The following is a 25,507-nucleotide window of genomic DNA, read 5'->3' as shown; positions in this document are numbered from 1 at the left end:
ATAATAAAATAAAACATTTAGAAGAATTTTTTTCCCCAACCATAACTGTATTGGTTAGTCCTCTGGAAGCCTCAGTAGCAAGCCAGTAACTAACTTTCTGCTGATGAGTTGCATTAACAACGAAACAGCTGTCCATAAGTGGTTCACTTGCATTGCATCTCTTCCTGAGATGTTTCAAAGCTGTTGCATACAGCAAAAATAAACTCAAGGAATCCATGTTTAAAGTGGAATGATGAGGCAAAAAGGTAATTCTTTGTTAACCTAATTTGCATATGCCCAGTCAGAATCCCCTGCATTAGTAAGATCACTACAACTTTGAGATTTATGTGGGAAAAGCAAGTCTTATGGCTTGACTGGTGTGCAGATCTGTGTTTTAACAATGTATTGGAAACAAAAAAAATGTGTGTGTGTATATGTATGTATATATATATATATATATATATATATATATATATGTGTGTATATTTATATATATGTATATGTGTGTGTGTGTGTTATTTATAATTAGAATATTATATTTTGGGGGGACATGCCTGACCACCCAGTCAGAAATACCAGGAAGTTTAATTTGCAAGTCCTATATTTAACACTTTAACTTTCCAAAATCCCATAAGACCTGCACATGTGGGTACTGTTGTTTATAGCAGTAAAAAGTATAACAAAATATTAGTCATTAGTCACTTGAAGTGCCATTTTTGTGTGAAAAAGCCATAAAAACAAAAAAGAACTCTAACTTTGGTCTGGATTTGTTACTTAGTGACTATTGAAGACTGGACAATACCCTGGGTTGTCTACTTTTGCAAATGGTGTGCCATGATGAAGTTAATTTTCATTCCTGGGCTGCCATACTGTCTCAAATGCAACCTTGGCCCAGCAAACCAATCTGGCAATTTTCAATGTGTTAAAACTGAAATCGGCAAGCTCTTTATTTGATCCTATAAATTTGCGTAACCCTGTGAAACCTGTACAGGGTGGATCGTTGTTTTTGTGGGACATCACAGAATACAAATGTGTGGGGTTTTTTTTTTTGCAGTAATGCCAACAGTAATTATGATATGCACCGTTAAAATGCCATGCTGAATTTGGAAAATAACACATTCTTAATTTCTCACACTTATTTCGATTTTTTTTTTATATTTATGCATATTTTTATTATTCACATATAGCTCAAATTCTAAGCCTTGTTTTTTCCCCTAGAACTTGTACAATTGCCTCCGTCTTTAAAGGGGAACTATAGTGCTAGGAATACAAAGTCGTATTACAGTGCTCCTCTTCCTCTCTCTCCCCTTGGCGCTCAAAGGGATAAAAACCCTTTCGTCCCATACCGGATTCCAGAGCCAATTTCCTTCGGCGATGGGTCAGGCTTCGCCTCTTCTCCTCCACTGACGTCAGCCGGCAGAGGGATTTAATGCACACGTGCGTTGATCACCACAATCGCATTAGGACTACCCCATAGGAAAGCATTGATTCAATGTTTTCCTAGGGTATTTTAGCTGACCCTGAATATCCTCATGCAAAGTGTGAGAATGGCCAACGTTGTCTAGCAGTAGACAGCCTCTAGAGGTGGAGTTAACCCTGCAAGGTAATTATTGCAATTTATCAGTAACTGCAATAATTACAATTGCAATGTTAAGAGGACAGGGGCACTGCACCCAGACCACTTCAATTAGATGAAGTGGGTGGGGTCGCAACTAATTGGGGAGGGGGGAAAGGGGGCTATTGCTGAAACCAACCAATCAGATCGCTCTGAGTTAAATTGCAGGGCGTGGGAAGGCTTTATAAGATGGATTACATTTTATCATCTGAGGTTTTTTTTGTTTTTTGTTTTGTTTATATGAACTCGACGGAAATTATGGATTTTAATTGGGCCCTTTTCTTCAAATGAAATACTGAATCTAAAGAATGACCAAATGGTCTGTCCAAAGCTGAAAAAAATGCATGAATTTTGTCCGAAAATGAATAGGGCAGTGGACAAAACTTGGTTCTGACGAAACAGTTTTTTTTTTTTTCCCCGTCTGAATGCAACAGAAATATCTCCCGTGCCCATGTCTACTAAATAGGTGATTAAAAGACAAGAATAAATAGTGCATAAATAATTACCATGACACTGCTACACACGCTGGCGTCAAGAACAGAAGTGTAGAAAAAACAGCTCTAAAATGAAATATGAGCCTTTAGGCTCATAGGCAGTGTGGCATATTTTTATTATTTTTTTTTTTTTAGCATATTGACCGTACACTGAAAATCATATTGCTGAATGAGAAACTAAATAAATAAATCCGCTGCTTCACGATCATATGGTGCCTCAATAATTTAAACAGTTCCTTGACGTAAGGTTATTGGAATTTGTAATAGCACAGCATTGTACACGTACAGCACCAAGGACCCAAAAAGAACTAAGAGCCGCCACCTATCAGGCGGGCAATGACACTAAGCCTCCCAGTTGAGAAGCTCCTGGCATGAGGATCTGACCCAGTGTTGGAGCCATAAGATTGCAGAGAAGGATAGAATGGCGTGGAGCACAATCGCCTTGCACATCGTGGAAGCTTTCCCCTTCGCATCCTCTTGTAACGGAAGCGGTGCGTGGGAAATGAGACCCCGGGCGCCGGCAGCCCACAGAAAATTGGCGAATCCTGCCCATACTATGTATCACCCTTTGTCATAACTACAGCCAGAATGCATCACTGACGCAGTTAGATGCCGAATTGTAGTCGGCATCCATCTTGGAACAGCAAAACTCGTGTTCAAGGGTTGAAGTAGGATAGGCAAGGTCTAAGCTTAGGTAGGCACTGTGTTGCTAGGCAGGTGTTTGTGAACCAGGATAACCCCACTGGTCTAAGGGGGAGAGAGGAGTTTCCATTCAGTAGCTAGGAATCTGCTGCCTTCCCGCCTAGGACTAGCATGCAGACTGCAGGCAAAGGAGCGTAAGGAAATGACGTACAAATCTGGTAAAATGTGTCCACACCAAGATTGAATTGCTTTCTGGCAGGAAAAATAAGTTCGTTACCAAAAAGTCACGGAAAATCCAGGATTCTCTGCTTTGTCGTAGTCCCCTGCTCCCCTCCCCCCCCCCCCTTCTTTTTTCAATTCTGGTTCTATGTGCTGTTTACATAAAGCAGTGTCATTTCCACCGGTAACTATCCTTTAAGCACAGTATATGTGAAATAATGTGCTCGCCAGTATGTATTTCCTAATATTAGCAGTTAAAATGCTCAAATACACTTAATGGAAGATCTCTCCTCTACAGTCTGAAAACCAGAAATACATAGGTTATATGTAAGGAACCTCCAAACTGGAGGTCACGGTTGGATAGTGCATTATGAAGATACCACATTAATATTTACGGACCAGTGTAACATGGCCGAAGTGATTAGATAAAGGGATTCCGCTCCTGGGTTAATAAAATCATGCAAATGTGTTTTTGAGCAAATTCTCGGGGATAGCAGATATGCCATTTCACAAGCTAGGAAGTGACTAAAACCTCTCCAGTCATATCTGCCTGGTTAAACGTTCCATTTTTGGAAACACATGCAGTGCTGCTTCTATTACCTTGCTGAATTGTTCAATGGAGAAGAGAGGGGGGTTGTCTTCATATGTAATAATTCACAATCATGGCAGAGGCTCTCTTGTATAAAACTAAGAGGGAGAGTTGTGTAGCATGCGCCTACTCTTTAAGGGGGAAGCTATTGAACTTTTATTTCTATTGTGTAGACAAAATAAAATCAGAAGACCAAAACCCCTTATTTTTGTGCATTTTGTTATCGTCTGTTTGGCTGTGTCACTGGTGAGATGCATTGTAAGAGCAAAATGTTAACTTGTTCCAATCCCTGTAGTATTCTAGAGGACTGGTGTCTCTATAAAGTTTGTATAACGGTTCCTAGAGTATAGAAAATATCATCTGAGTAACTATTTAATCCAAACAAAAATGTATACCAAAGTTCTACATATACAACAATCTGAATAATGCTCATACAATGTAAGAATGACCAAAAATGTATTTATTATATAAACAAGGAGATAGATCCAGGAAAACATTGACACTTAGTATTGCCAACAAATAAAGGCCTTTTAGAAGACATTCAAAGTATAGAATTTTTTTCAGCTTCTCCCAAAAAGGGAGGACCAGCTTTCAGCACGTAGAATCAATATTCGAAAAGCGTGCCAACAGACATGACCAACAAACTTCACAGGCAGAATACATAGAAGGGTATGTATGGTTTGAACTGTTCAATGAGTGACATAGACACATGCAGTTATTACTTGGAAATAATAAGGATTCCAGGGAACCCCCAATTTATATCCTGTCCTGGTATAATAAGGCAGGTCATGTGCAATTTGTGACCTTTATGGACAGCAACCAGTAGCTAGCCTTTATCTTTAATGTCATGTCATGTGTGTCTTCTTTCAGAAGCAGACCTGTTAAAAACACCTGATATGTAATTCAAAAAGCTGTGCACAGCTGGCAAATCCTTACTGTGCCACAACAAGCAAGTGAAGCCTGCTATACAGTTGTGAAACGTATTTGTTGTAAAGCTTAATTTCTGCTGGTATTTAGGGAGCCCACATTTCCAAAAAATACCAGTCGATCTATTTTGTATTTATTTTTTTATTTTTTTCCATATTCTTATTGTAATGTCTTTCTATGTGAATGGAACTAGGTATTGCCCACATTTTAGAACTACAGCTCCCATGAGGATTTGCTAGCCTTTACAATGTAAATTAAAGTGTATTTTTATGAATTAAAGAAAACATTGATATATCTCCCCCCTCCTTCCCCTCTCTCTTTAACCCCGTTTAGCAACAGTCACAATCAGAAGGTACAGATGCACATGTTAGATTTAATGAGTTCTATTACCATGGAAGGAGATGGTGTAACACAAGAGCTGTTGGACACTATCCTTATTAATCTGATCCCTGCACATAAGGTCAGTTAAATTCCATTAAACCTACACATTTTCAGAAACTAACAAATGTTTTGTTTTGTCTTGCATCATATGGCGGTTTTCTAGAGTTAAAGGGAGGCATCTTCAATTTTACCCAATCATCAGAGCTATCTGCCAAGCACACTGAATGCTCTTCTACCAGAGAGAGCTGGGCTGCTGCTCTTCCGATTGGTGTCCATAGTCTAGTTCACAAAATAGTGAACTCCTTCCCTTGTAAACGGATAACAGAGCAGTTCAACTCCTCATATGTGATAAAACTGCGATGTTTTGCATTGACAGCAAATAGTCTATGCACCAACAGAATTTCATTACGATGTGATTTTGGTACTTTGTGTCCCTTTACATTCTCAAGTGTACTGCCTAATAAAAGGTATTTTCAAGGGCCGCCTACAGCAGTCTGTGCTCATTTGCCGGTTTGTCTCAAGCAGTTTGTTTCTGAAATTTGCCTTGTAATGTACAGATGTTGGGAATATGTTTCAATTTATATATTATATACTAGAGTATTATTATTGTACTTCATTTAGAATGCATGGTTTGATGTGTGGGTGTTTATTTTGTTCCCTTTGTATTTTTGTATAGATACCTTAGTATTTGACACACCACATATTTACATGCCACTGAGATTGATATATTTGTAAATGTGTGCTTACTTTCTCTCTCTCTCCCTCGCTCTCTCTCTCCAGAATCTAAACAAGCAAGCATTTGATTTGGCCAAAGTTCTTTTGAAGAGAACAGCTCAAACCATAGAGCCATGTATTGCTAATGTAAGTATCTGTGTTTAACATCATTCACGTTGAAAAAAAAAAATAAGATAATGTTTTTATACCTGAAACAGAAATTGTTCAAAGTAGGGCTTATGAACTTCATAGTTCTAAAAGATATTGCCAGATATGACATCCTCAGTCATTGCAGACTTTTGAATTCCTGTGACTCGTGCTTGCTCCACCTCTGGATGTGGTGTATTTTCACATGAGCCATGCTGTTTCATGTACAGAATATATATGAATGAAATATATATACAATTTCATAAGGAGAGCAAGGGCTAGAGGAACTTTTGATTAAAATGTGTATGTAGTGCTAGATAAAAATGTAATTAAATTAGCGTGGTAAAACAGTTATGTGCTTTGCAGACTGAGTGATAAATTTACTAAGCTGCTGTCAGATTTGTACTAAGTAACTATTTTTTTGTTTTGTTTTTAGTTTTTTAACCAGGTTTTAGTGTTGGGTAAATCTTCAGTGAGCGACTTGTCTGAGCATGTCTTTGATCTAATACAAGAACTATTTGCAATAGATCCCCATTTGTTGCTGTCTGTTATGCCTCAACTGGAATTCAAACTTAAGGTAAGTCCATCACTGTGAATCCTATATTAAATGTAAAGAAATGTATTGGTTTTACCAGCAGAGTGAGTCATTGTTCCTTGGTAAGATTCTCAGATCAATCATAACTTTCAAGATTCCAAGACATGCATTACTTTGTTCTAATTGATGGTATTAAAAAAACAAACAAAAAATAAATGCTTTCTGCTGAATGTACACACTATAGGAGAGAAACCAATCTGGAATAGGCCTACTTTGATTTAATATTGGAAGTCTTTCCTGCAGTGTATTAATTTCTGTAGACATGCACTCTACATACATTAACAATCACCATGCTGCTTAATGTGTCCAAGGAAGCATAGTGCATATGGTAGATATTTGAAATAGATGTCTGACCCTCATGAAATATGTATGCTTGTTTTTCCCATAGAGTAATGATGGAGAAGAACGTCTGGCTGTTGTGCGTCTTCTTGCAAAGTTATTTGGGTCAAAGGATTCTGATCTAGCTACACAGAACCGCCCACTATGGCAGTGTTTCCTGGGCCGGTAAGGATTTCTTTTGTGCAGGAAGGCTGTGCTTACTATAAAGTCCACAGAAATCATAGAAGCCATTTAGCCACTGTAACTATAAGCTTTCAAACTGCACCGAGTATGCGAACATGTAGTTGGTTACATGGCAAACCTGGAAGGGTTGAATTTCTGCTTGCCAATGGCAAGTGGAAATCTTGAACCCTGCATAGTAATGTGAAGGAGAATGTGCTTATAAAATTGAGAGAAAATTGCACTCGTACAATGGTGTATATACAGTCACATTTTGTTTTTATAAATTTTTTATTTTGTAACAATTGAGGAGGTGTTCTTATTGACTTTTATAACATGTAGACATCCTTGACACAATCATTCTATGACCAATAAAAAGTCGCCCTTTACCCATAATTACTCTCTCCTTGCCTCTGTGATGGCACTTTTTGTTTGTTGCAGCTTGGAGAGAATGCATTCTTGAAATCTCTTTACTTGTGTTATCATTTGTTATTTTATTGTGAACACCTGCTCTAAATGCAAAAAAGCAAAAAAAAAAAAAAATATCAAATTGATCAAGCAACACACACTAACCTAAATCTTTAACCAAATAGTGGTTGTGCTTATTTAGATTTTTTTTAATTATTACTTTGGGTTAATGAGGTCGTTGTAAACATAAAGCTCTATCCTCCCTATTACTTCTGTTCTAGTTCGTGCAATAGTGTCTTCTCTTTACTTGATTGGAGATTTTTGTTTTTGGTTATTTTCTCCTGAGTTGTCCTATATTCATCAATAAAACCAGGAACAAGAGCCATCATTACTGCACTCTACAAGTACAGAAAATGTGGTGACTAATCGATTACCCAAGTTATGAATGATTTGTTAGGGTTTCAATCGGTCATCCCTAACCACTGCAAATTAATAGGAAAAGGCACAATTGGATAACTGGAACCCTGATGAGTGATGAAGCAACCTGTATTTAAATGTCAGTTAGTTAAAAAGAGTTACATTATCTCCATATGTAGTAAATGAAGCAAAATACTTTTTTGTTTCATCCATCTTGAAATTGATTTATTCATAGCCTGTGTTTGGAAAGGGTAATTCAACAGATGGGTAGTTACTCAAATGAATTTTCTAGTGGTTTTCTGAATTGGAAAAATATAGTTACAACAGAAGTATGTTTACATATCTAGTTTGTTTTTTCTGCTCTCCTTCTAGGTTTAATGATATTCATGTCCCTGTCAGATTAGAAAGTGTGAAATTTGCCAGTCATTGTTTAATGAACCACCCAGATCTGGCTAAAGATCTAACTGGTAAGTTGCAAATAATCATGATATGCATTTCATGTAAAGCACAAGTGTCTTAAATAAATTTGCAGTATTTGGATTTGGATTTGTGATTTGTCAATGTGCCTGGGTAAATATGTGATTATGAAGTGTGCAGGGGTTTAGAAGAATCCAATTTTCTGTCTTTTTAAACATTTTGACAGCGTAACGGAAAATGCCCAATGTTGATTACAGATATGTTAATTATATACAAAAGCAATAATTTGTCATTTTCCACACGTAGTTATGGTTCAACATAAATTATCCCTGAATTTGTTAAATAAATTGTATATCACAGATATACATGTTTTGAGAAATAAACTACTTTTTACCCAGTGCTGCCATGTCTTGAGCTTTGTGGGAGCTACTCTTCTGTAACACCCACCTCTTTTCTGTCCGGTCTTTATACATTTTTATATTTTATTTGCCCTGCTTAGGGATGCTTTTTCAAGCAGAGCTAACCTTCTCTGTGATACTGACATACTGGCTTAGTTGTCAGCATGCCAGTATCTGACATTAGTCACTCCATTTTTATACTCCCTAACCAGTACTAGCACTGTCTGTTGGTTACTATTGCAAAAACTGCGCATGTGCTCTGATTACTTTGTTTGTAGAGCAGAAAGGTTCCCTGTGTGATTTATTTTCTAGTTTTCCTTGTCCGTTAATAGACTCTATGCAGAAGAATTGACTGACCGGTGTGAAACCTTTGTTGTTGTTGTTTTTTTTTTTTTTTTTTAATGGGATATTCTCTGTCTATTAATTTCTTAGCAAATCTTGTAGCACAATGTATAGATATAATGGTATGCTCTTTCAAAATAGCATAATTTATAGGAACTGTGGCAGGTACCCTTTAAAGAGGGACTGTCACGTGCTCAATTTTAGCTCACAAAAGTTAGCTATTGTGGTGCCATTTCTAGGCACTGCTGAAAAATTTGTAAATGTAATTTCTTGGTTAAATGCACAGGCACCAATGCTCTTACCGGAGACATCCTTGCTGCTAAGTGCAATTTTGTTTCAGGGAGTGAGCAGGTTGGTTAACTTACATCGTCTGTGTTCTTCGCCCTGGTAAACGAAGCAATTGCATTTAATAGGTGATGGAACTGTCACTTCGGTAGTAACTATTGCTCTATAAGGTGCTGCATATTTAAAGGACCACTATAGTCACCCAGATAACTTCAGCTCAATTAAGTGGTCTGGGTGCCAGGTCCCCCAGGTTTTAACCTTGCAGCTGTAAACATAGCAGTTTCAGACAAACTGCTATATTTGCATTGCGGGGTTAATACAGCCTCTAGTGGCTGTTTTCCTGACAGCCGCTAGAGGCGTTTCTACGACTCACAATGCGAAAATCGAATTGAGCACGCAGAACGTCCATAAGAAAGCATTGAGAAATGCTTTCCTATGGGCGTTTTTAATGCTCGCACAACTATTGCCACGCATGCGCATTCAGCTCCAGTCGGGAGCTGACGTCGAAGGGGTAGGAGAGGTCACCAGCGCCGAAGGGACCCCGGCACTGGATAAAGGTAAGTGGCTTAAGAGGTTTTAACTCCTTCGGCCCAGCGGGTGGGGGGACCCTAAGGATTATATAGTACCGGAAAATGAGTTTGTGATCTATAGTGATCCTTTAATAAAACCTCCCTTTGAAATCATGTCTTAATGTAGTGAATTGATGAGTATTGAAATCTAAAGCTTCCCGTTCTATATATCTTGCATTAAAGTAACCTCTCTTTAAAATGATGTAATTCATTTTAGGGATTGACCGATATTGATTTTTTTTTTTTTCTCGAGCCGATACCGATACTCTGTGAATTTACCGATTATCGATATACTGTACATTTACCGTTTTGAGAAAATAAATAATTTCTACACAAATCTGTTAACTAAACATGTTATTTATTTTTGCAAATATTTTTTTATTAAGCGGTGAATGCAAAAAATATACATGCCTATCAGATCTTTTTTTTTTTTTTTTTTAAGACTATTTAGTGTTCCTCTCCATTCCCTGGCCCTTAGTGTACCTCTCCATTCCCTGGCCCTTAGTGTACCTCTCCATTCCCTGGCCCTTAGTGTACCTCTCCATTCCCTGGCCCTTAGTGTACCTCTCCATTCCCTGGCCCTTAGTGTACCTCTCCATTCCCTGGCCCTTAGTGTACCTCTCCATTCCCTGGCCCTTAGTGTACCTCTCCATTCCCTGGCCCTTAGTGTACCTCTCCATTCCCTGGCCCTTAGTGTACCTCTCCATTCCCTGGCCCTTAGTGTACCTCTCCATTCCCTGGCCCTTAGTGTACCTCCCCCCCCCCCCCCATATTGGTCCTCTCCCCTCCCTTGTGTGCTTCATTACCTCTCTTGTAGCATGGCTGAGAAGAGCGGACCGCAATACGAGAGTTTCAATTTCCTGTACCTGGCCTGATGGACAGGAAGTGCTCTCTTAGTGAGCACTTCCTGTCAGTCCGGCCAGGTACAGAAAATGAAAGCTCCTGTACCGCGGTCCGCTCTGCTCCACTTAACCACGCTACACAGAGTGATTGGTAGGGGGGAGAGCTGTGCGCCTTCTTCCTGTCGGTCTCTTGATTCTTGCGCCCCCAGAGCCGGTGCGCTGTAATGTGGCCACGTGTTCCGACTTATGGAATTATCGCCAATATCTGTATCAAAAGTGGCCGATAACGATATTTGCCAAAATCTGGAATATCATCTGATCATACCGGTCAAACCGATAATCGGTCTATCCCTAATTCATTTATATTTTTAAAACATGACATTTTAAAATCTCCCTTAAACTTCAACTTGTAATCTTGCTCAAAGATTTGCAGCCAATAATTGCTTCTCAAAGAGAAGCTTATTGCGCGACTGTTGCCTCCGGTACGGAGCTTTGCTATGAGAATTGATTGCTATTCATACACGGTTATTCATTAAAGTTAGACTTCAAGTTAATTTCAAATTTAAAGTAAAAATAGCCAAACTGGAATAATTAAAGTCTGTTATGCTTTCAGTTCTGTTACTCTGGCCTTTAGAGACCAGATTGTTAAAAAAAAAAAGCTATTTGTGGCTAAAACCACTGTTTTTATCTTAAAGGAACACTATAGTCCCCTAAATTACTTTAGCTAAATAAAGCAGTTCTAGTGTATAAATCATTCCCCTGCAATTTCACTGCTCAGTTCACTGTCATTTAGGAGTTAAATCACTTTGTTTCGGTTTAGGCAGCCCTAGCCACACCTCCCCTGGCTATGATTGACCGAGCCTGCATGAAAAATAAAAACTGGTTTCACTTCCAAACAGATATAATTTACCTTAAATAATTGTATCTCAATCTCTAAATTGAACTTTAATCACATACAGGACGCTCTTACAGGGTATGGCAAGCTATTAACATAGCAGGGGATAAGGAAATCTTAATTAAACAGAACTTGCAATAAAGAAAGCCTAAATAGGGCTCTCTTTACAGGAAGTGTTTATGGAAGGCTGTGCAAGTCACATGCAGGGAGGTGTGACTAGGGTTCATAAACAAAGGGATTTAACTCCTAAATGGCAGAGGATTGAGCAGTGAAGCTGCAGGGGCATGTTCTATACACCAAAACTGCTTCATTAAGCTAAAGTTGTTCAGGTGACTATAGTGTCCCTTTAAGCATTTATGCCCCATAGTCACTGCATTAAATCAAAGGAAATTTTGTGTTTAGACTGTTCCTTTAACGTATCGGTCCCTCTCTTTATATGAAGAGAACATTAGGATTACCAGCTGGAAAACAATTCTTGATACTCTACTGCAAATAACAAAATGTATACCCTGACATTCAGTCTTTTATTGTAACAGAACATGTGTATTATCTTGTTTTTCTTACTGCTTCATTGAGCTTGTGTAGGTGGAAAATGTGCGTGATTGGGGAGAGTTATTTATGGGTTTGAGTGCTTTTCATCACTGGGTTGGTAATCAGTTGTCATGCTTGGGGAAAATAAGACTTTAGTTCTAGTTTTGATGACTGTGAGGTGGAATCTGCTAACTGGTGTCAATATTTCCAGAGTTTTTAAAGGTGAGATCACATGATCCTGAAGAAGCAATTCGTCATGACGTTATTGTCACAATAATCACTGCTGGAAAGAAAGATCTTTCTCTGGTAAACGACCAGCTACTTGGCTTTGTGCGAGAGAGAACACTCGATAAAAGGGTAAGAAACTGTTCATTATGAATTGGAACGGAACAGGTGACAACAAAAACTCCAGTTTTGTTGCACACATGGGGGGCAAAAACATTGAAACTTAAATGTACTAATAAACAAAATCTTGAGTCCTAAAGCATGTTAATAAAACAATGACAGGTCTGGGTTTTTTGTTTTTTTAAGTAGAACTGTCACACAGCAATTTGTTTACATGCATATGTTTAAAATTATAAAGCAAGCAGAGTATTTTTCCTCTAAGTAACCTGTAGCATATTTAGCATGACTTTTATTTTCAAACTCTTCGTGACCGTTACAGATGAATAGCTTGCACAGAACGCACAAAGATAGCAGCCTATATGCTGAGTAGCTCCCAGCTGTTCACCGTGCAGAAAATAAGAAATGGTTATCTGTAATCCGATTCTGTGCCCCAAATGCCCAAATTTACTTAGAAATCTTTTGTTTATGCTTACAAAAAAAACCTGCTGAACAGATTGAAAAATTAATATACACAAGGTATAGTACATGAGACTAATGACTGAATCATTTTAAAAGCTTCAAAACACATGAAAACCTCTTTCCTAGTCCAGTTATTCTCGAATCAATTCAACTTGGTAAAAGTGTGTCGGACAAAATGTTGGTGTTTTGTCAGAATTATTTTTCAGCACGTTTAGACAATTGGTTATAGTAGCATTGATATTCCTACTGCTGTAGTTCAGCTGAAAAAAAACAATTTAATCAAGATTGTAGATGGAATATCGCCTTTTATTGATGAAACAATGATGCTTCTACTTTAAGTACTGCCTGGGAGCTAAACTCATGTAAATGCTGTGTATTTTGGCAGTTTTACTTGTAGAGGCCTTTCGTGATGCCATCTAGTGGTAGAATGAGAAATGCTTTGTATGTCGCTATTAAAAGAAACACATTCATTGTTATTTGCTAAAATGTGAATTTTTAGATATTCAAAGTGTTTTTTTTTTAATTTTTAGGCAAAATTGAACTACCTCTCAAAATAGTTTTCAGATTTTATATTTTGACCTAAAATATGAAATTCACTTTGAATCCCTTACAATTAACTTTTTATGTAAATAAGATAGACTGATATTTTCTTCTTGGGTGTCAAGATTGTTATTTTCACTTATTAGATAATTAGTGTCTTATTTTCTCCATAACAACCAGAAGTTCAAACTGTGATATTAAGTGCAATAAGATTTGAGATGGATGCAATTGGAGGGGGAGGGGGGTGGAGTGGTGCATGCATTTTAAATGTAACCATGAAGTGCAACTTCTTATTATAGTGCAAAAAATACCATAGAAATGTATATAGCAAAGTGTTTAATTTTTCAATATAGTGCATACTGTTTAAATTTAAAGTACTCCCATGTCACCCCCCAAAATGGCGCACTCGCATCAACCAGAATCTATTTGGCCCGGGTCTGGGATGAAGCAATTTTCAGGGACAGAGTTGTATACCTCACATCGTTCTCAGTGTGGATCTTTCTGTGGCAACTGCAGCAACAAACAAGGGGAGCCCAATTGCGTTACACTAATTTATTTCAAAACAAATATAAAATTAGAATTTTTAGATCAAGTTACTGTGGGCTCAAACTGAACAAGACAGACAAAGAGGGTTTATTACACTAATCCCTATTTAGAGCTGCCGCTCAAACTCTCAAAGAGACCTCGTAGCTTCGGTCACGTGAAGAAAGGCCCCCGTGTGCTAGTTTTTGCCCAATGGGCTTCATCTATTCATATAGTATTTGTGTTTGGTCTTAGTGGAGAGTCAGAAAAGAAGCAATGATGGGGCTTGCTCAACTCTACAAGAAATATTGCCTCCACAATGAAGCTGGGAAAGAGGTTGGGGAGAAAGTGAGCTGGATAAAGGATAAACTCTTACATATATACTATCAAAACAGCATTGATGACAAGTAAGTTCAATATCTTTCACATTGTAGAGCAGGATAACCTGCTGAAGTTTTCTTATTTATTTTCCTTTTTCTCAGTAGTCTTTTCTTCATTTTGTTTATTTAACCTGCACCATATAAAGTTCATATGATGCACATTAAAGCAGCTAATGAGAACAAACAAAGTACATTAGTACATTAGTGTGAGAGGGATGCATGTCCAGCTTAGCACTTTGGGCCTGGAAACCCACATTTAATATTGTGTGTCAGGGATGTTATTTACTATTGATAGTTATTATTTTATAAAACCATATATACAATAGTTTCTAGCACTATTTTGGATGGGCTCTAGGTTAAAGGCCCCCCTCCTCCCACCCCCTCTTTTATTTTATAGTAATCCTGCTTCTAATAGTATCTAAAGCCCATGTTAGTTTACTCACAGCTGCTATATCTTCAGTCCCCCTTACTTTGTTTTGTCTTTGATAAGAATGTGATATAAAAATGAATTGTTTGTTTATAGTGCACATGTCACCAGTTGTCTGCAAATTATGTGTGTTATTGTTTTGTTTACAGTTATACTATTTATAGTTTATGTTTTTTTTTTTGTCTGTGTGTGTTTTTTTTTTTTTTTTTTTTAAGTCCGCTGTGTATTATCTTCTGGGATTTGTTATTCTACATTTCTGTTTGTTTGTTTTGAGTTTTTTTTTTTTTTTCTTCTCTCCAATTAAGCTTAAGCATGGCATGTCTTTGTAAAGTGATTAGACAAATATTGTCCTTTCACTTTTTCAAATTCATATTCCCCTGATTTTTTTCAGTTGGAAGCCTGGAGGAAGTGTGTGCGGCACTGAGGTTTATGCAAATATATCCACCCTCCCTTCATTTTTTTTTATTCACCCTTTCTTTCCCATTTTCTTTTTGCCAGATTGCTAGTAGAGAAAATATTTGCTCAGTACCTTGTTCCACACAACCTTGAGACTGAAGAAAGAATGAAATGTCTATACTATTTGTATGCTAGTTTGGATCCCAATGCTGTCAAGTAAGTATAAACCATGCACCCAATAGGAGATGACACTATAATGTGTTAGACTAATGTGTTAAAAATATATGATTTGATGCATTCACATACCATGGGGCGATGAATGTATTTAAAACTACGCAATTCTCACTTTAAAAAAACTAGAATTTTTAGTCGCATGTGGCTGGAGCTCCTAACAGACAACCTCTTATTAAGTCTAATAATCGACTTTTATTACGAACAATTTCTACTCAAATCCCAATTATTCTCCTGGGGAATAATATTCAGATTGTTGGACCTGCTTTGGTCTGGATCTGCTGAATACAGTCCATGCTAAACGTCTCTGATGCCCCACCGCTCCTCTGCACTAGTTTGACAACAGCTTGCACCTGGGTCCCCTCCTCTTTGGACCGGTGGGGGGGTATCCCGGTCCACACTGGAGAACTCTTGCGGCCTGCTCAACGAGGCCTCCCACAGCCTACTTCCCTGGTGGACCCGCTCCTACAAAAATTCGACAACTTTTGCGCACAACTACTAAACCGCAAAACACCACCTGCTCCTCAGTGCCAAGGCAAGAACTTATGGGTCCCAACTGCTGACCGACGCAGCCTCTCGCATGTGTCCCTCACGTGGTATCGCGGAGGTGTAGACGCGGACAGAAACCGCGGCCGACATACCTGAGCAAACTGTCTAAACTTCAAGCCAGCTGCTACATACCTGGATCACGGACTGCTCGGGGTGGTCCCCGTCAGCAATTCTCGCACAGAAGGAGGGCTCCGAATAATCAGTGCCGGAAACCTGAACCAGGGAGATCACAAGTCACAGCACCAGCAACCCGTCGGGATCGGTCTCCAGGGTTCCTCCTGTCAGAGCATGCTGCGGCTTGGGTCTGGTTTGGCGACCCTTTCAAGATTGCTGGACTCCAGCTGACGAGTGGCTGTACCTCTCCCTCTAAGGGCATTCGCATGCACTATGTAATGTTCATCTTTATTATTTCCTACACCTAAGCTTCACTTTTATTCATTGTGCAGTCAGCCAGTCCAGATTACCTGTTACCTGTTGTTACTTTAATTAGCATCTGCCTATCATGCACATATCTACTATGTTAAAAGAAAGAGAAAAAAGGTGCGGTTCTCTCGTTACTTCATGTTTCCCTATATGTCAATCGTTCTGTCAGAGGCTAATACATGCCTGTATGTTAAACCCTGCACCACACAAATAAAGAATTCTAATAAAACTTTTTTTTAAAAAAAAACTGAATTTTAAATGTAGAAAACTAGGATGTGCATTGCACTTACCATATGTTTCTATTCACAGGGCTTTAAATGAAATGTGGAAATGCCAGAATATGTTGAGAAGCCATGTACGGGAACTACTGGACTTGCACAAATGCCCTGTTGTGAGTATAGCGGAAATGCAGTTGTGTTTTCTTTTGTTTGTTTTTCCAGATATGACTTGTCAGTTGCAGAATAAAATGTTACATAAAGGGCATTATGCTTCCATATTAGTATTTACCATATGGATTGTAAAACACTGAGTTCTTACATGACTTATAATGTACATATATAACTTTTTTAGGGACACTGGGCATCATTACCTAACCCCTTGCATAATTTATGGTTAGCCTTGTCTCATTCTTTCTTTTATTGCTGATAGATGAAATGTTGCCTTTCTACAGTCAGAGTTTCTTATAAAACATCTTTACTATTGCTTGTTTTCCACAAGAGAGTAGTCAATGGAAGATAATGCAGCTTCTGTTGACTTTCAGAATAATTCATGTATTTTCATGACTAGTGTTCAGATCTGTTCTGTTTGACAGTTTTTGATTGTCAGCCTGACTTGTCCTGTAGTGGTCATTGCTAATCTGCCTACTTTCAACTTGGCTTCTTTACCATAATAATGTTTAGTTCAAGAAAACATCTGCTAAATGATCCATAGTAATAAGTGGGGATATCAGAAATGTGTTTCATTGTTCTGACCTTTCCCGTATGTGTGATGCATCTATATATACCCTAGATTACATTGTTTTTAATGTGATATTTTCTCCATTCCACAGTCTGAAGCAAACACTTCTACTATGCTTGGGAAATTGATGACAATTGCAAGTGAGTTCTGTTTTATGGCATCAGTTATTAGTGGTTGCTGTTGTGTTTACTTTGAGATGGTAAATTGTTTGAGATACCTTTGTATGTTCCTGTATGTAGATAGTAAGCCTTTTTGAACAGCACCCTCGTCGCTTCTTGTTTCTGGATGCATTAATTGTTAAAATATTTGCATTCCCTAGCCCCCCTTGCTTTTTTCTCCTTAATACTTTATAAAATTATACAAATCTGAAAAAAGGAGATATTAACTGCTGTTCGTACAGCAAAGTGAGTAATTGCTTCAAATTTGCACTTGACATCACACGCCAAGGAACACCTGTTTTACCCTACTGACAATCTGATCAATAAAGGCCTCTTACAGGCATCCAGTGTCCTGCCGATTCACTTATAATAGTTCCGTTCATGCACTCAGTCTTTTTTCGGGTGTGACACAAGTGAAAATGAACAATAAATGAGACAATTTACAATATGTTACAGGAACAGTAAACTGATGAGGACCTTGCTCTAAAGAGCTTACGATCCTTCGGGGAAAAGTCTATGTGGAAGAATTGCGTGACATGTGGAAAAGACCTAGTTTTAAATAGGTTTTTCTGCCAAATGATCCATTTTCTACCACATGCTGACTAATCCTTTCCTTTTTCAGTGTAGCACAATGTATGGATAGAATGTTACTCTCCTTCTAAAGAGTGGCAGATGGCATGACAGATATCCTATTAAGTTTTACATTTGCTCTCAATTCTCACTTTAGTGAATAACCATGTGAATGTTAACCCTGTAAATAAAATATTTCATTGGGTGTTGGAGGAAATATCTACATCCTGGTAGACCATTTAATCTTTTTGGCCCTATGGGTTTGTCAACATGTTTTATTGAACTGTGATGACTCACTAGATTGTTATGTGAGCACAGATTAATGACCAGTTTAAAACGTTGGCCTATACTATCTGTTTATTTTATACACAATAACATTGGTCAGGGCTTAAAATGTCAAGCTGTAAACTGTTGACTAAGTCTTAAAATGTTACTATAACCCTTTTGAGAGGATGCACCTAGCAGGTGTACTGTGATGAAGGTTCCCCTCTCAATGTGCTGTAAAACCTGCAATAAAAGATTTTATTTTTGTCAGTAAATTTTCATCTCATTGTGTGTTGTATGAATTTCCCAGTAGAATACATGATTTATTTTGGCAAAACTTCCAATATAAAGTAGGTGTTCTGTGGTTTTCTTTTTTTTTTTTTGCTTTCCATAGAAAACTTGCCAGATCCTGGAAAAGCACAAGATTTTGTCAAGAAATTCAATCAGGTTTTGGGTGATGATGAGAAACTGAGGTCTCAGTTGGAACTGTTAATAAGCCCAACATGTTCGTGTAAGCAGGCAGATGTGTGTGTGGTAAGGAAATTGCTTCTTGTTTTTCCACTATATATTGTAATTTTCATTCAATTTATGCATTGTCGTTTTTATATAAACTAGTTATGAAAAACATGACTAGTCTATTTGACATCTTTTAAGAGTGTAATTTCATCAAGACGTCAGGGCACACATGACATGGAACAAAGCAGCCTTTAATAGTAGCAAGTTAAAAGACAATGTTTTGACTCCATATTAGAGTCTTAACAAAGAACTTCGGTATAGAGTTAAACTTTGTCTTTTGGCTTGTTCTTATTAAAGGCTGCTTTGTTCCACGACTTGTGTGCCTGACCTTTTTTTTTTAAATTGAAATTGGCTAAGACTGGGGGTATGGATTCCGATTTTTATGAGTGCAACTCCTCTGGTTTATTTTTATAGAGAAAGTAAGCTGCTGAATGTGTCTTTATGTTTTCATGACACTGTAGGCATGTTTTTTTCCTTCTTTTTTTCTTTTCAATTCGTATTTTATTGAATTTGTAAATATGACTAGCATACAAAAAGTAAAAGGAGTGGGGTTGGGTGAAAACCAAAGAGGAGACCAGCTTGAGAATACATTACATAACATCAGACATAGTATCAGAGACATACATCACATTTGCAACACCATACTGGTAGTCAACCATTACATGTCTGCTCATTTGTGGAAGTCCCTGTGCACCTGGAACCTTTGTGGAAACAGGGATGCCAGTGTGAAATGGTTGAGCAGTGCTACAGTGCTGAATAGGGAAGGAACCTTGACTACAAGGTGGGGGTATAGGGTACGGTCTACCCTGTAATTTAGGTAGTTGGCATAAACTTGCCCATTTTGCCATCTCTCCAAAACTCTTTTTGCTTGGTAATGCAATTGGTGTCTTGTCGACATATCTAAGTACTATATGCTTTCCACAGGAATAATTATCTCAGCTGGTGGGGAGGAGAGGGTGGTGGGATAAGGGAAAGGGAATGGGAATCCTTGAACCTGTAGATCGAAGATCACGATATCTATTATACTCATATGTAGAGTTAACCGGAACGCTTTATGCAGTTGTCTGTGGTAAATTTCATTTGAGACAAAAAGGGGCTTTTTTAAATCGAGCAGGTTGTTTATCGGCAGACCTCTGCAAACGCTACAGTTTGTGTGCCGTCTCTTTTCTAATTTGTGTTAAGTTAAATTAATATTTTCTTTAAATCTGTACAGGAGTGTGAGCTCCACATTCTGTTTGAGGGGAATTGTGTACCTTTCATAGAGTATAGTATGTACATTATCAAAAGAACGAGCAGATAGTGATACATGTATAAATACATATCAGAATTGGAGAAATTTACATTTTCTAGCTGTTTTCCTGCATTTAGATGGGTGAAGACCAGGAGTGTGGGGTTCCCTTTTCCCATTCTTTTAAACTGAATACAGTCAGAAATATACTGGTGTTGCCAACTCCTTTTCTCACTTTGTTTACTATTTTTTCTTCAATTTGTGTTAAAAATAAGTCTTAACATTAAGGCAATCATTTTATTTAATTTTAGAGAGAAATTGCCCGTAAACTTGCAAATCCCAAGCAGCCTACAAACCCATTCCTGGAAATGGTAAAATTCTTGTTGGAAAGAATTGCTCCTGTACATATAGATTCAGAAGCAATCAGGTAAGTCCTGGTGTAATTCATAATTTGGGCAGGTGCAGCATGACTTGTCAGTAGATGATTATTGCAGCTAACCTCATATATTCTTTCTGACTGTTTTGGAATCGGTGATATTTGTCTAATTAGATTAAGCTGTCCTTCTGTAGAAATGATTTTGGTGACCATATGGGGTTCTTTTAGTCACCATCTGTAATACCAGAACATTAGTTAAACAATGCTAATTGCTTTGCAATAAGTTAGGTGGGGGTGCATTGTCCTATATCTATCCCAAAGTCCTAAGCTACTATCCAGGCCTGAAATGTTTGCCATTGGAGATATACATGTCCTGTTCTGACTCTCCCACACTGGAAGTTAACTTCCTCTTGGCTGGAAAGCTATTTATATGCAACACCAAAGCATACTTAGTTGAGCCTCTTGTGTCCTCATTCATTGAAAACCAACAACAAGCAAATGTGCAATTTTCTTGTCCATTTACAATTAATCCCATCTGCAATGTAGATGTTCATGGGAGATGGGACAGAGCTACATAAGAAAGCTGTTTGAATGTGAGATCTCTATGTGCCGAAGATGTGCGCCTGAAGCAAGCATGTTCTGTACTTTTTTATTTTTTTATTTTTTTTAATGTGGTATCTCTGCAATGCTTTACAAAAGGTGATACGTTCCAGCCTTTTGTGCCACTTTAAAATATTCAGTATAAACCACTCCGACAGATATTTATTGTGTGCAATGTATGAATTTTGTGAAATGAAAATGGTTGAGTTAAAATTCCCAGCATGCTATGTACATTTTTCTAAATGTGTTTTTCAGTGCTTTAGTGAAGCTGATGAATAAATCAATCGAGGGCACAGTTGATGATGAAGAGGAAGGTGTAAGTCCTGATTCTGCTATAAGAGCAGGACTGGAACTACTTAAGGTGTGTGTTCAACAAATTAGACACTTTATTAATTTCAATAATCCACATGTGTAGTTATAATTTACTCTGAACTGTTGTGGTAGTGCAATAAAGTTTATCAGGATTTTTATTAAGAAGTTAGTACCTTTTTATAAAGCGAATAAAGTAGCTTTAAGCTAGACATTAGTATGTCTGTTCTGCCTTATTCAGACATGCAGGCCCTATCTTATTATAGCGATCTAGAAAATAAGTGGGTACTTTAAACATGGCTCAAAATGTCCTATGCTACTAGACAGGCCTTGAAAGTTACTCACCACTGGGAAGAATTTAGTGAGAAATGTTGAGCTATGATATAAATATATCATAAAAAGTTAAACAAGTACTCCAGGCTAGTGTTTGAATGCCCCATATTCTTAGTTTTATTTTTATGCCTAGCTGATATGATGCATGAAAATGTTAGAAATACCAGAAATACATCTGGAAAAAAATCTTCACCACAATACATAGATCCACACTGAACACTGAAGCACAAGAGAGTAATTATAAACGCATAGCAAGATGGTACTACACTCCGGCTAGGCTTCACTCCTTTTTCCCCCAAACGTCCACATGCTGCTGGAGATGCCACCAACCCAACAGCACGGCAACCCACATCTGGTGGACATGTCCAGAAGTAAAAAAAATTTGGACACGCATATCAGGCTTAATACAAACAATCATTGAAGAAACTATCGCACTCACCCCAGATACCTTCATTTTTCTCCTCCCGCCCCGCAACCTGCCCAAAAAGAAGGTGCAACTACTAACACACCTAATCACGGCTGCCAACCAACTAATCCCACTGTTCTGGAAAAAACCCAATACACCATCTATCAGGGACTGGATACAGAAAGTGGAGACCACGAGATGTATGGAAGAAATATGCTACTCCTTCTCTGATAAATACACCACATACACAGATACATGGGCCAGGTGGTGCGAATACATGCAAACCACGGGTTTTCAAACAAGAGACAACCAGATCGCGCAGCGCTAGGTCAATACCACAGTGGACACTGTGAACAGTGACGTCAAAGTACACAATATAATTGACATTAGTGTAGTCGACACAAAAAGTAACACACGGAAACTACCTATAGAATGCAGACACACATCGCTGAAAAAGCTCAGCTAAACACTTTAGATATGATAGAAAACTGAGATACCATTACATATTCCATCCTATTTGTAAATTGTAGATAAAGCGAAAGCCAGTCTGCATTGGAGTTATTTCATGCACAAAATATGAGAACGTTAACTGTATAACCTGCTGACTTTACTCGATGTTAAACGTGATACCTCTTGGATTGTTGCGACATGTATTCAACCTGTTCGATTTAATTCACATGTAATGCTTTTAAATTGCTAAATAAATATATCTAAAAAAAATTTTTTAGAAATATAAAACATTATACTTTAAATTACCTCAATTTGCTTCAGAGTCCCAGGGTTTACATTCTTGTTTTGAGTTTATGTTCTTGTTTATGGTGAATATGAATTGTCCTTTAAATATTTGTAGGCTTCTTGGCCTATATCCACACTGAAATCAGTAGGTTAAAGGGGCCTTATAAATTCCAAAACAGCTACATATTATTGCAACCTTCAAATGTTTTTGGCACAAATGTTTTTGGTATAAAAAGACCCAGCAGCTAAGGAGCTGATAGGAAATATGTTTAGAGTGAATCATGTATTTTAACGTTAACTGATGTCAGCATTCCAGTTAGCTACTGCTAAATGTTTGCATTACTTTGGAATTTAAAGGTTTATTTACAAATGTGGCAATATGTTTTTAAATAACGTTTTTAATATGCCTGAAAACATTGTGTTGTGTGATAAATATGATCAACTTGATATTGTGACCAATTTTCTGCGTTTTAATTTCTTTTAACATGTAGGTCCTGTCCTTCACCCATCCTACCTCATTCCACTCAGCTGAGACATATGAATCTTTCCTTCAGTGCCTCCGTATGGAAGATGACAAAGTAGCTGAAGCCGCTATACAAATATTTCGGAATACAGGGCACAAAATAGAAACGGATTTACCGCACATCAGATCGTATGTATTTATTTTACTTTTATTATTCTATTTTTTTTATTTTTTTTTTACACCGAAATTAATATAACAGTCTTCACATATTTTGTCATCTTAGATAATTTTGTTTTTGTAACATACATTTTTTTCGAGACACTGCAAGATTAAGAAGTAGTTTGAAGGGACACTCCAGATTACTAAAGAATTTCGGCTTGCTGGAGTGCTTTGTGTGAAGAGTGGGGTCCATTTATTTATGTTTTTTTTCCTCCTTCATTTTACAAAAAGTTCAGCTTTCAATAGAGACTGGCCCTTTTATAAACCTTGTTACATCCTCCTGGATGTCAGACAACTGGTCCTGTTACTTCTTGTTTATTTAGCTCAGTGGAGCAAAACTCAAGAGGCAGCAGTTGCATTGTGTAATCTCTGATTGGACAGCTGCTGAAAGTCTTGGCTGGGTTAGAAGGGGAGTGCTTGCAAAGTCTTTAGACAAGGGATCTGCACTTTTAAAAACTGTTTTTAGATACAACCCAATTAAATAATGCAAAATTAAGGCATGCATTCTCCTGAAGGTATTTGTATCCTTTGTACGTTGTTGGATTCTTACTTGTTTTGTTCTTTTTTTTTTTTATCTTTTTATGCAATACTTGGTACTTACAAAATGTATATGGTATCTGAAATAGTTTGACTCCGATGCCTTTAGTATCTTATAAATATGAGACCCTGTATTAATCTGTTGCTTTTTACTTGTTATATTTTGTGCTGATTCGATTGTATATAGTGTATGCTTTGATGAATGAATAACACTATAAAAATTGTTAAATTAAAATAAAAAAAATGCATGTTTTCGTTGGGGGTATATCTCCTAAACAGGTTTTTAAAAATGATCTTGTATTTGGGCAGTGTAGTGTCCCCCTGCTTTTTTCGAAACATACATTAACATTTGCAAAGACTGCAAGTATTAAATGTGATTCATTTCCCCCCATTCCCCCTACTGAGAGCCTGTCTGCTTCAGTCTGAGTCATTATTCTCCATAAACCAGTATTTGTCCCCACGTATAGTGTCTGTCTGTGGGGTTGTTCTTAATCGTGGTGAACTAGTACTCCTCGAAATAGGTAAAATAGGTAAAACAAACTGCTCCCTCTCATTCCTTTCAAAGGATGTCCCAGACTGAGCACCTCCGTTCTTATTTGTCCCGTGAACGGGACGTACTGGTGCTCCTTGGACAGAAATGGTGAAGCACACAGGATGATGCTTGGTGATATGTGCCCTGAGCTACCCAGGTGGTGAGCTGCATGATTTTCATCTCCAGATCATCCAGTATCACGGAGAGCCGCAACATGTTCTGATTTATAGGTATTTCCGGTGGAGGATGCTAAGAGGTGGTCCCGGGTGGCATGCCAATCACCTGGGTTGCCTTGCATTCGACTGAAGTTCTGATTGCCCTACTGAGCACGCAAAATCGTAATTTCAATTTTGGTGAAACGAGAGTTTTCAAAACAAGAATTGCAAGAGGTTTATTCAAGGTTGTTCCTGGTTCCAAAGCAAGGCCGGTGCTAGACTTAAAAAGGTGAACACGTATAGTCCGTACCAAAGGTTCCGTATGGAAACCGTCCTGTCAGTTACTCAAATGCTTCAAAAAGGAGACTGTGGCAACTCTTGATTTAAAAGATGCATACTTGCATGTTCCTATGGTAGTTGCTTCAAGAAAGTATTTAAGGTTTGCCATCAAATCAGAAAAAATAAATCCCACGCCTTACGATTTGCCTAGTCTCTGCACAAAGAATATTTTCTTCACTTCAAAATGAAGAAAGTTGTACCATCAGGAAAGCCATGATCTTATCTGGCATCCTCGCTTTCTTTATTGCAGCAGTGCAGTGGGTGAAAGTACAGATGTGACCTGCAAAATTGGTCAGGAGAAAATGATCTGAAAACAGAATTCAGAGTCTGAAATCCACAGGTGGTCTTTCGAGCAAAAAAAAAAGGGGGATTACTAATACAACATAAGAAGAGGCGCAACCCAATCCTCCAGTTATCAGTGAGATGACTATTTTCAATGCACTTCTAGAATTCAAGCCACGGCTCACACCCTTTGTAGTCAGAATTCAATCGGACAATTTTACAACAGTCCCCTATATAAACAAACATGGTGGAACAAGTCGATCTCTGCATCTTCTTTGTGCTCAGATAATGGGAAATCAATCATGGCTCCTTACATCAAAGATGTGGACAATGTGATGGCCTTAGCAGAGGG

General features: G+C 37.9%; 1 protein-coding gene across 6 annotated transcripts in view; it reads left to right on the top strand.

The window, feature by feature from the left end:
• PDS5A (PDS5 cohesin associated factor A) overlaps nt 1-25,507 on the top strand; it is an 82,813-nt gene that overhangs the window by 39,997 nt on the left and 17,309 nt on the right. For 5 of the 6 annotated variants that reach the window (XM_063457883.1, XM_063457884.1, XM_063457887.1 and 2 more), the window contains exons 6-20: nt 4,103-4,207; nt 4,799-4,925; nt 5,627-5,707; nt 6,144-6,284; nt 6,691-6,806; nt 7,998-8,092; nt 12,116-12,261; nt 14,026-14,177; nt 15,076-15,189; nt 16,486-16,567; nt 17,225-17,273; nt 18,520-18,659; nt 20,181-20,296; nt 21,101-21,206; nt 23,120-23,280. In XM_063457883.1, the coding sequence (XP_063313953.1) occupies nt 4,103-4,207; nt 4,799-4,925; nt 5,627-5,707; nt 6,144-6,284; nt 6,691-6,806; nt 7,998-8,092; nt 12,116-12,261; nt 14,026-14,177; nt 15,076-15,189; nt 16,486-16,567; nt 17,225-17,273; nt 18,520-18,659; nt 20,181-20,296; nt 21,101-21,206; nt 23,120-23,280 (1,731 nt within the window). The remainder of the gene's footprint in view (nt 1-4,102; nt 4,208-4,798; nt 4,926-5,626; nt 5,708-6,143; nt 6,285-6,690; nt 6,807-7,997; nt 8,093-12,115; nt 12,262-14,025; nt 14,178-15,075; nt 15,190-16,485; nt 16,568-17,224; nt 17,274-18,519; nt 18,660-20,180; nt 20,297-21,100; nt 21,207-23,119; nt 23,281-25,507) is intronic. The other variant, XM_063457886.1, reaches the window with a different exon arrangement.

The sequence above is a fragment of the Pelobates fuscus genome, chromosome 6 (genome assembly GCF_036172605.1).
Source record: "Pelobates fuscus isolate aPelFus1 chromosome 6, aPelFus1.pri, whole genome shotgun sequence".
Taxonomy (NCBI): Eukaryota; Metazoa; Chordata; class Amphibia; order Anura; family Pelobatidae; genus Pelobates; species Pelobates fuscus.
Note: the sequence above shows the minus strand (reverse complement) of the source record. Positions and strands in the feature narration are given on the sequence as shown.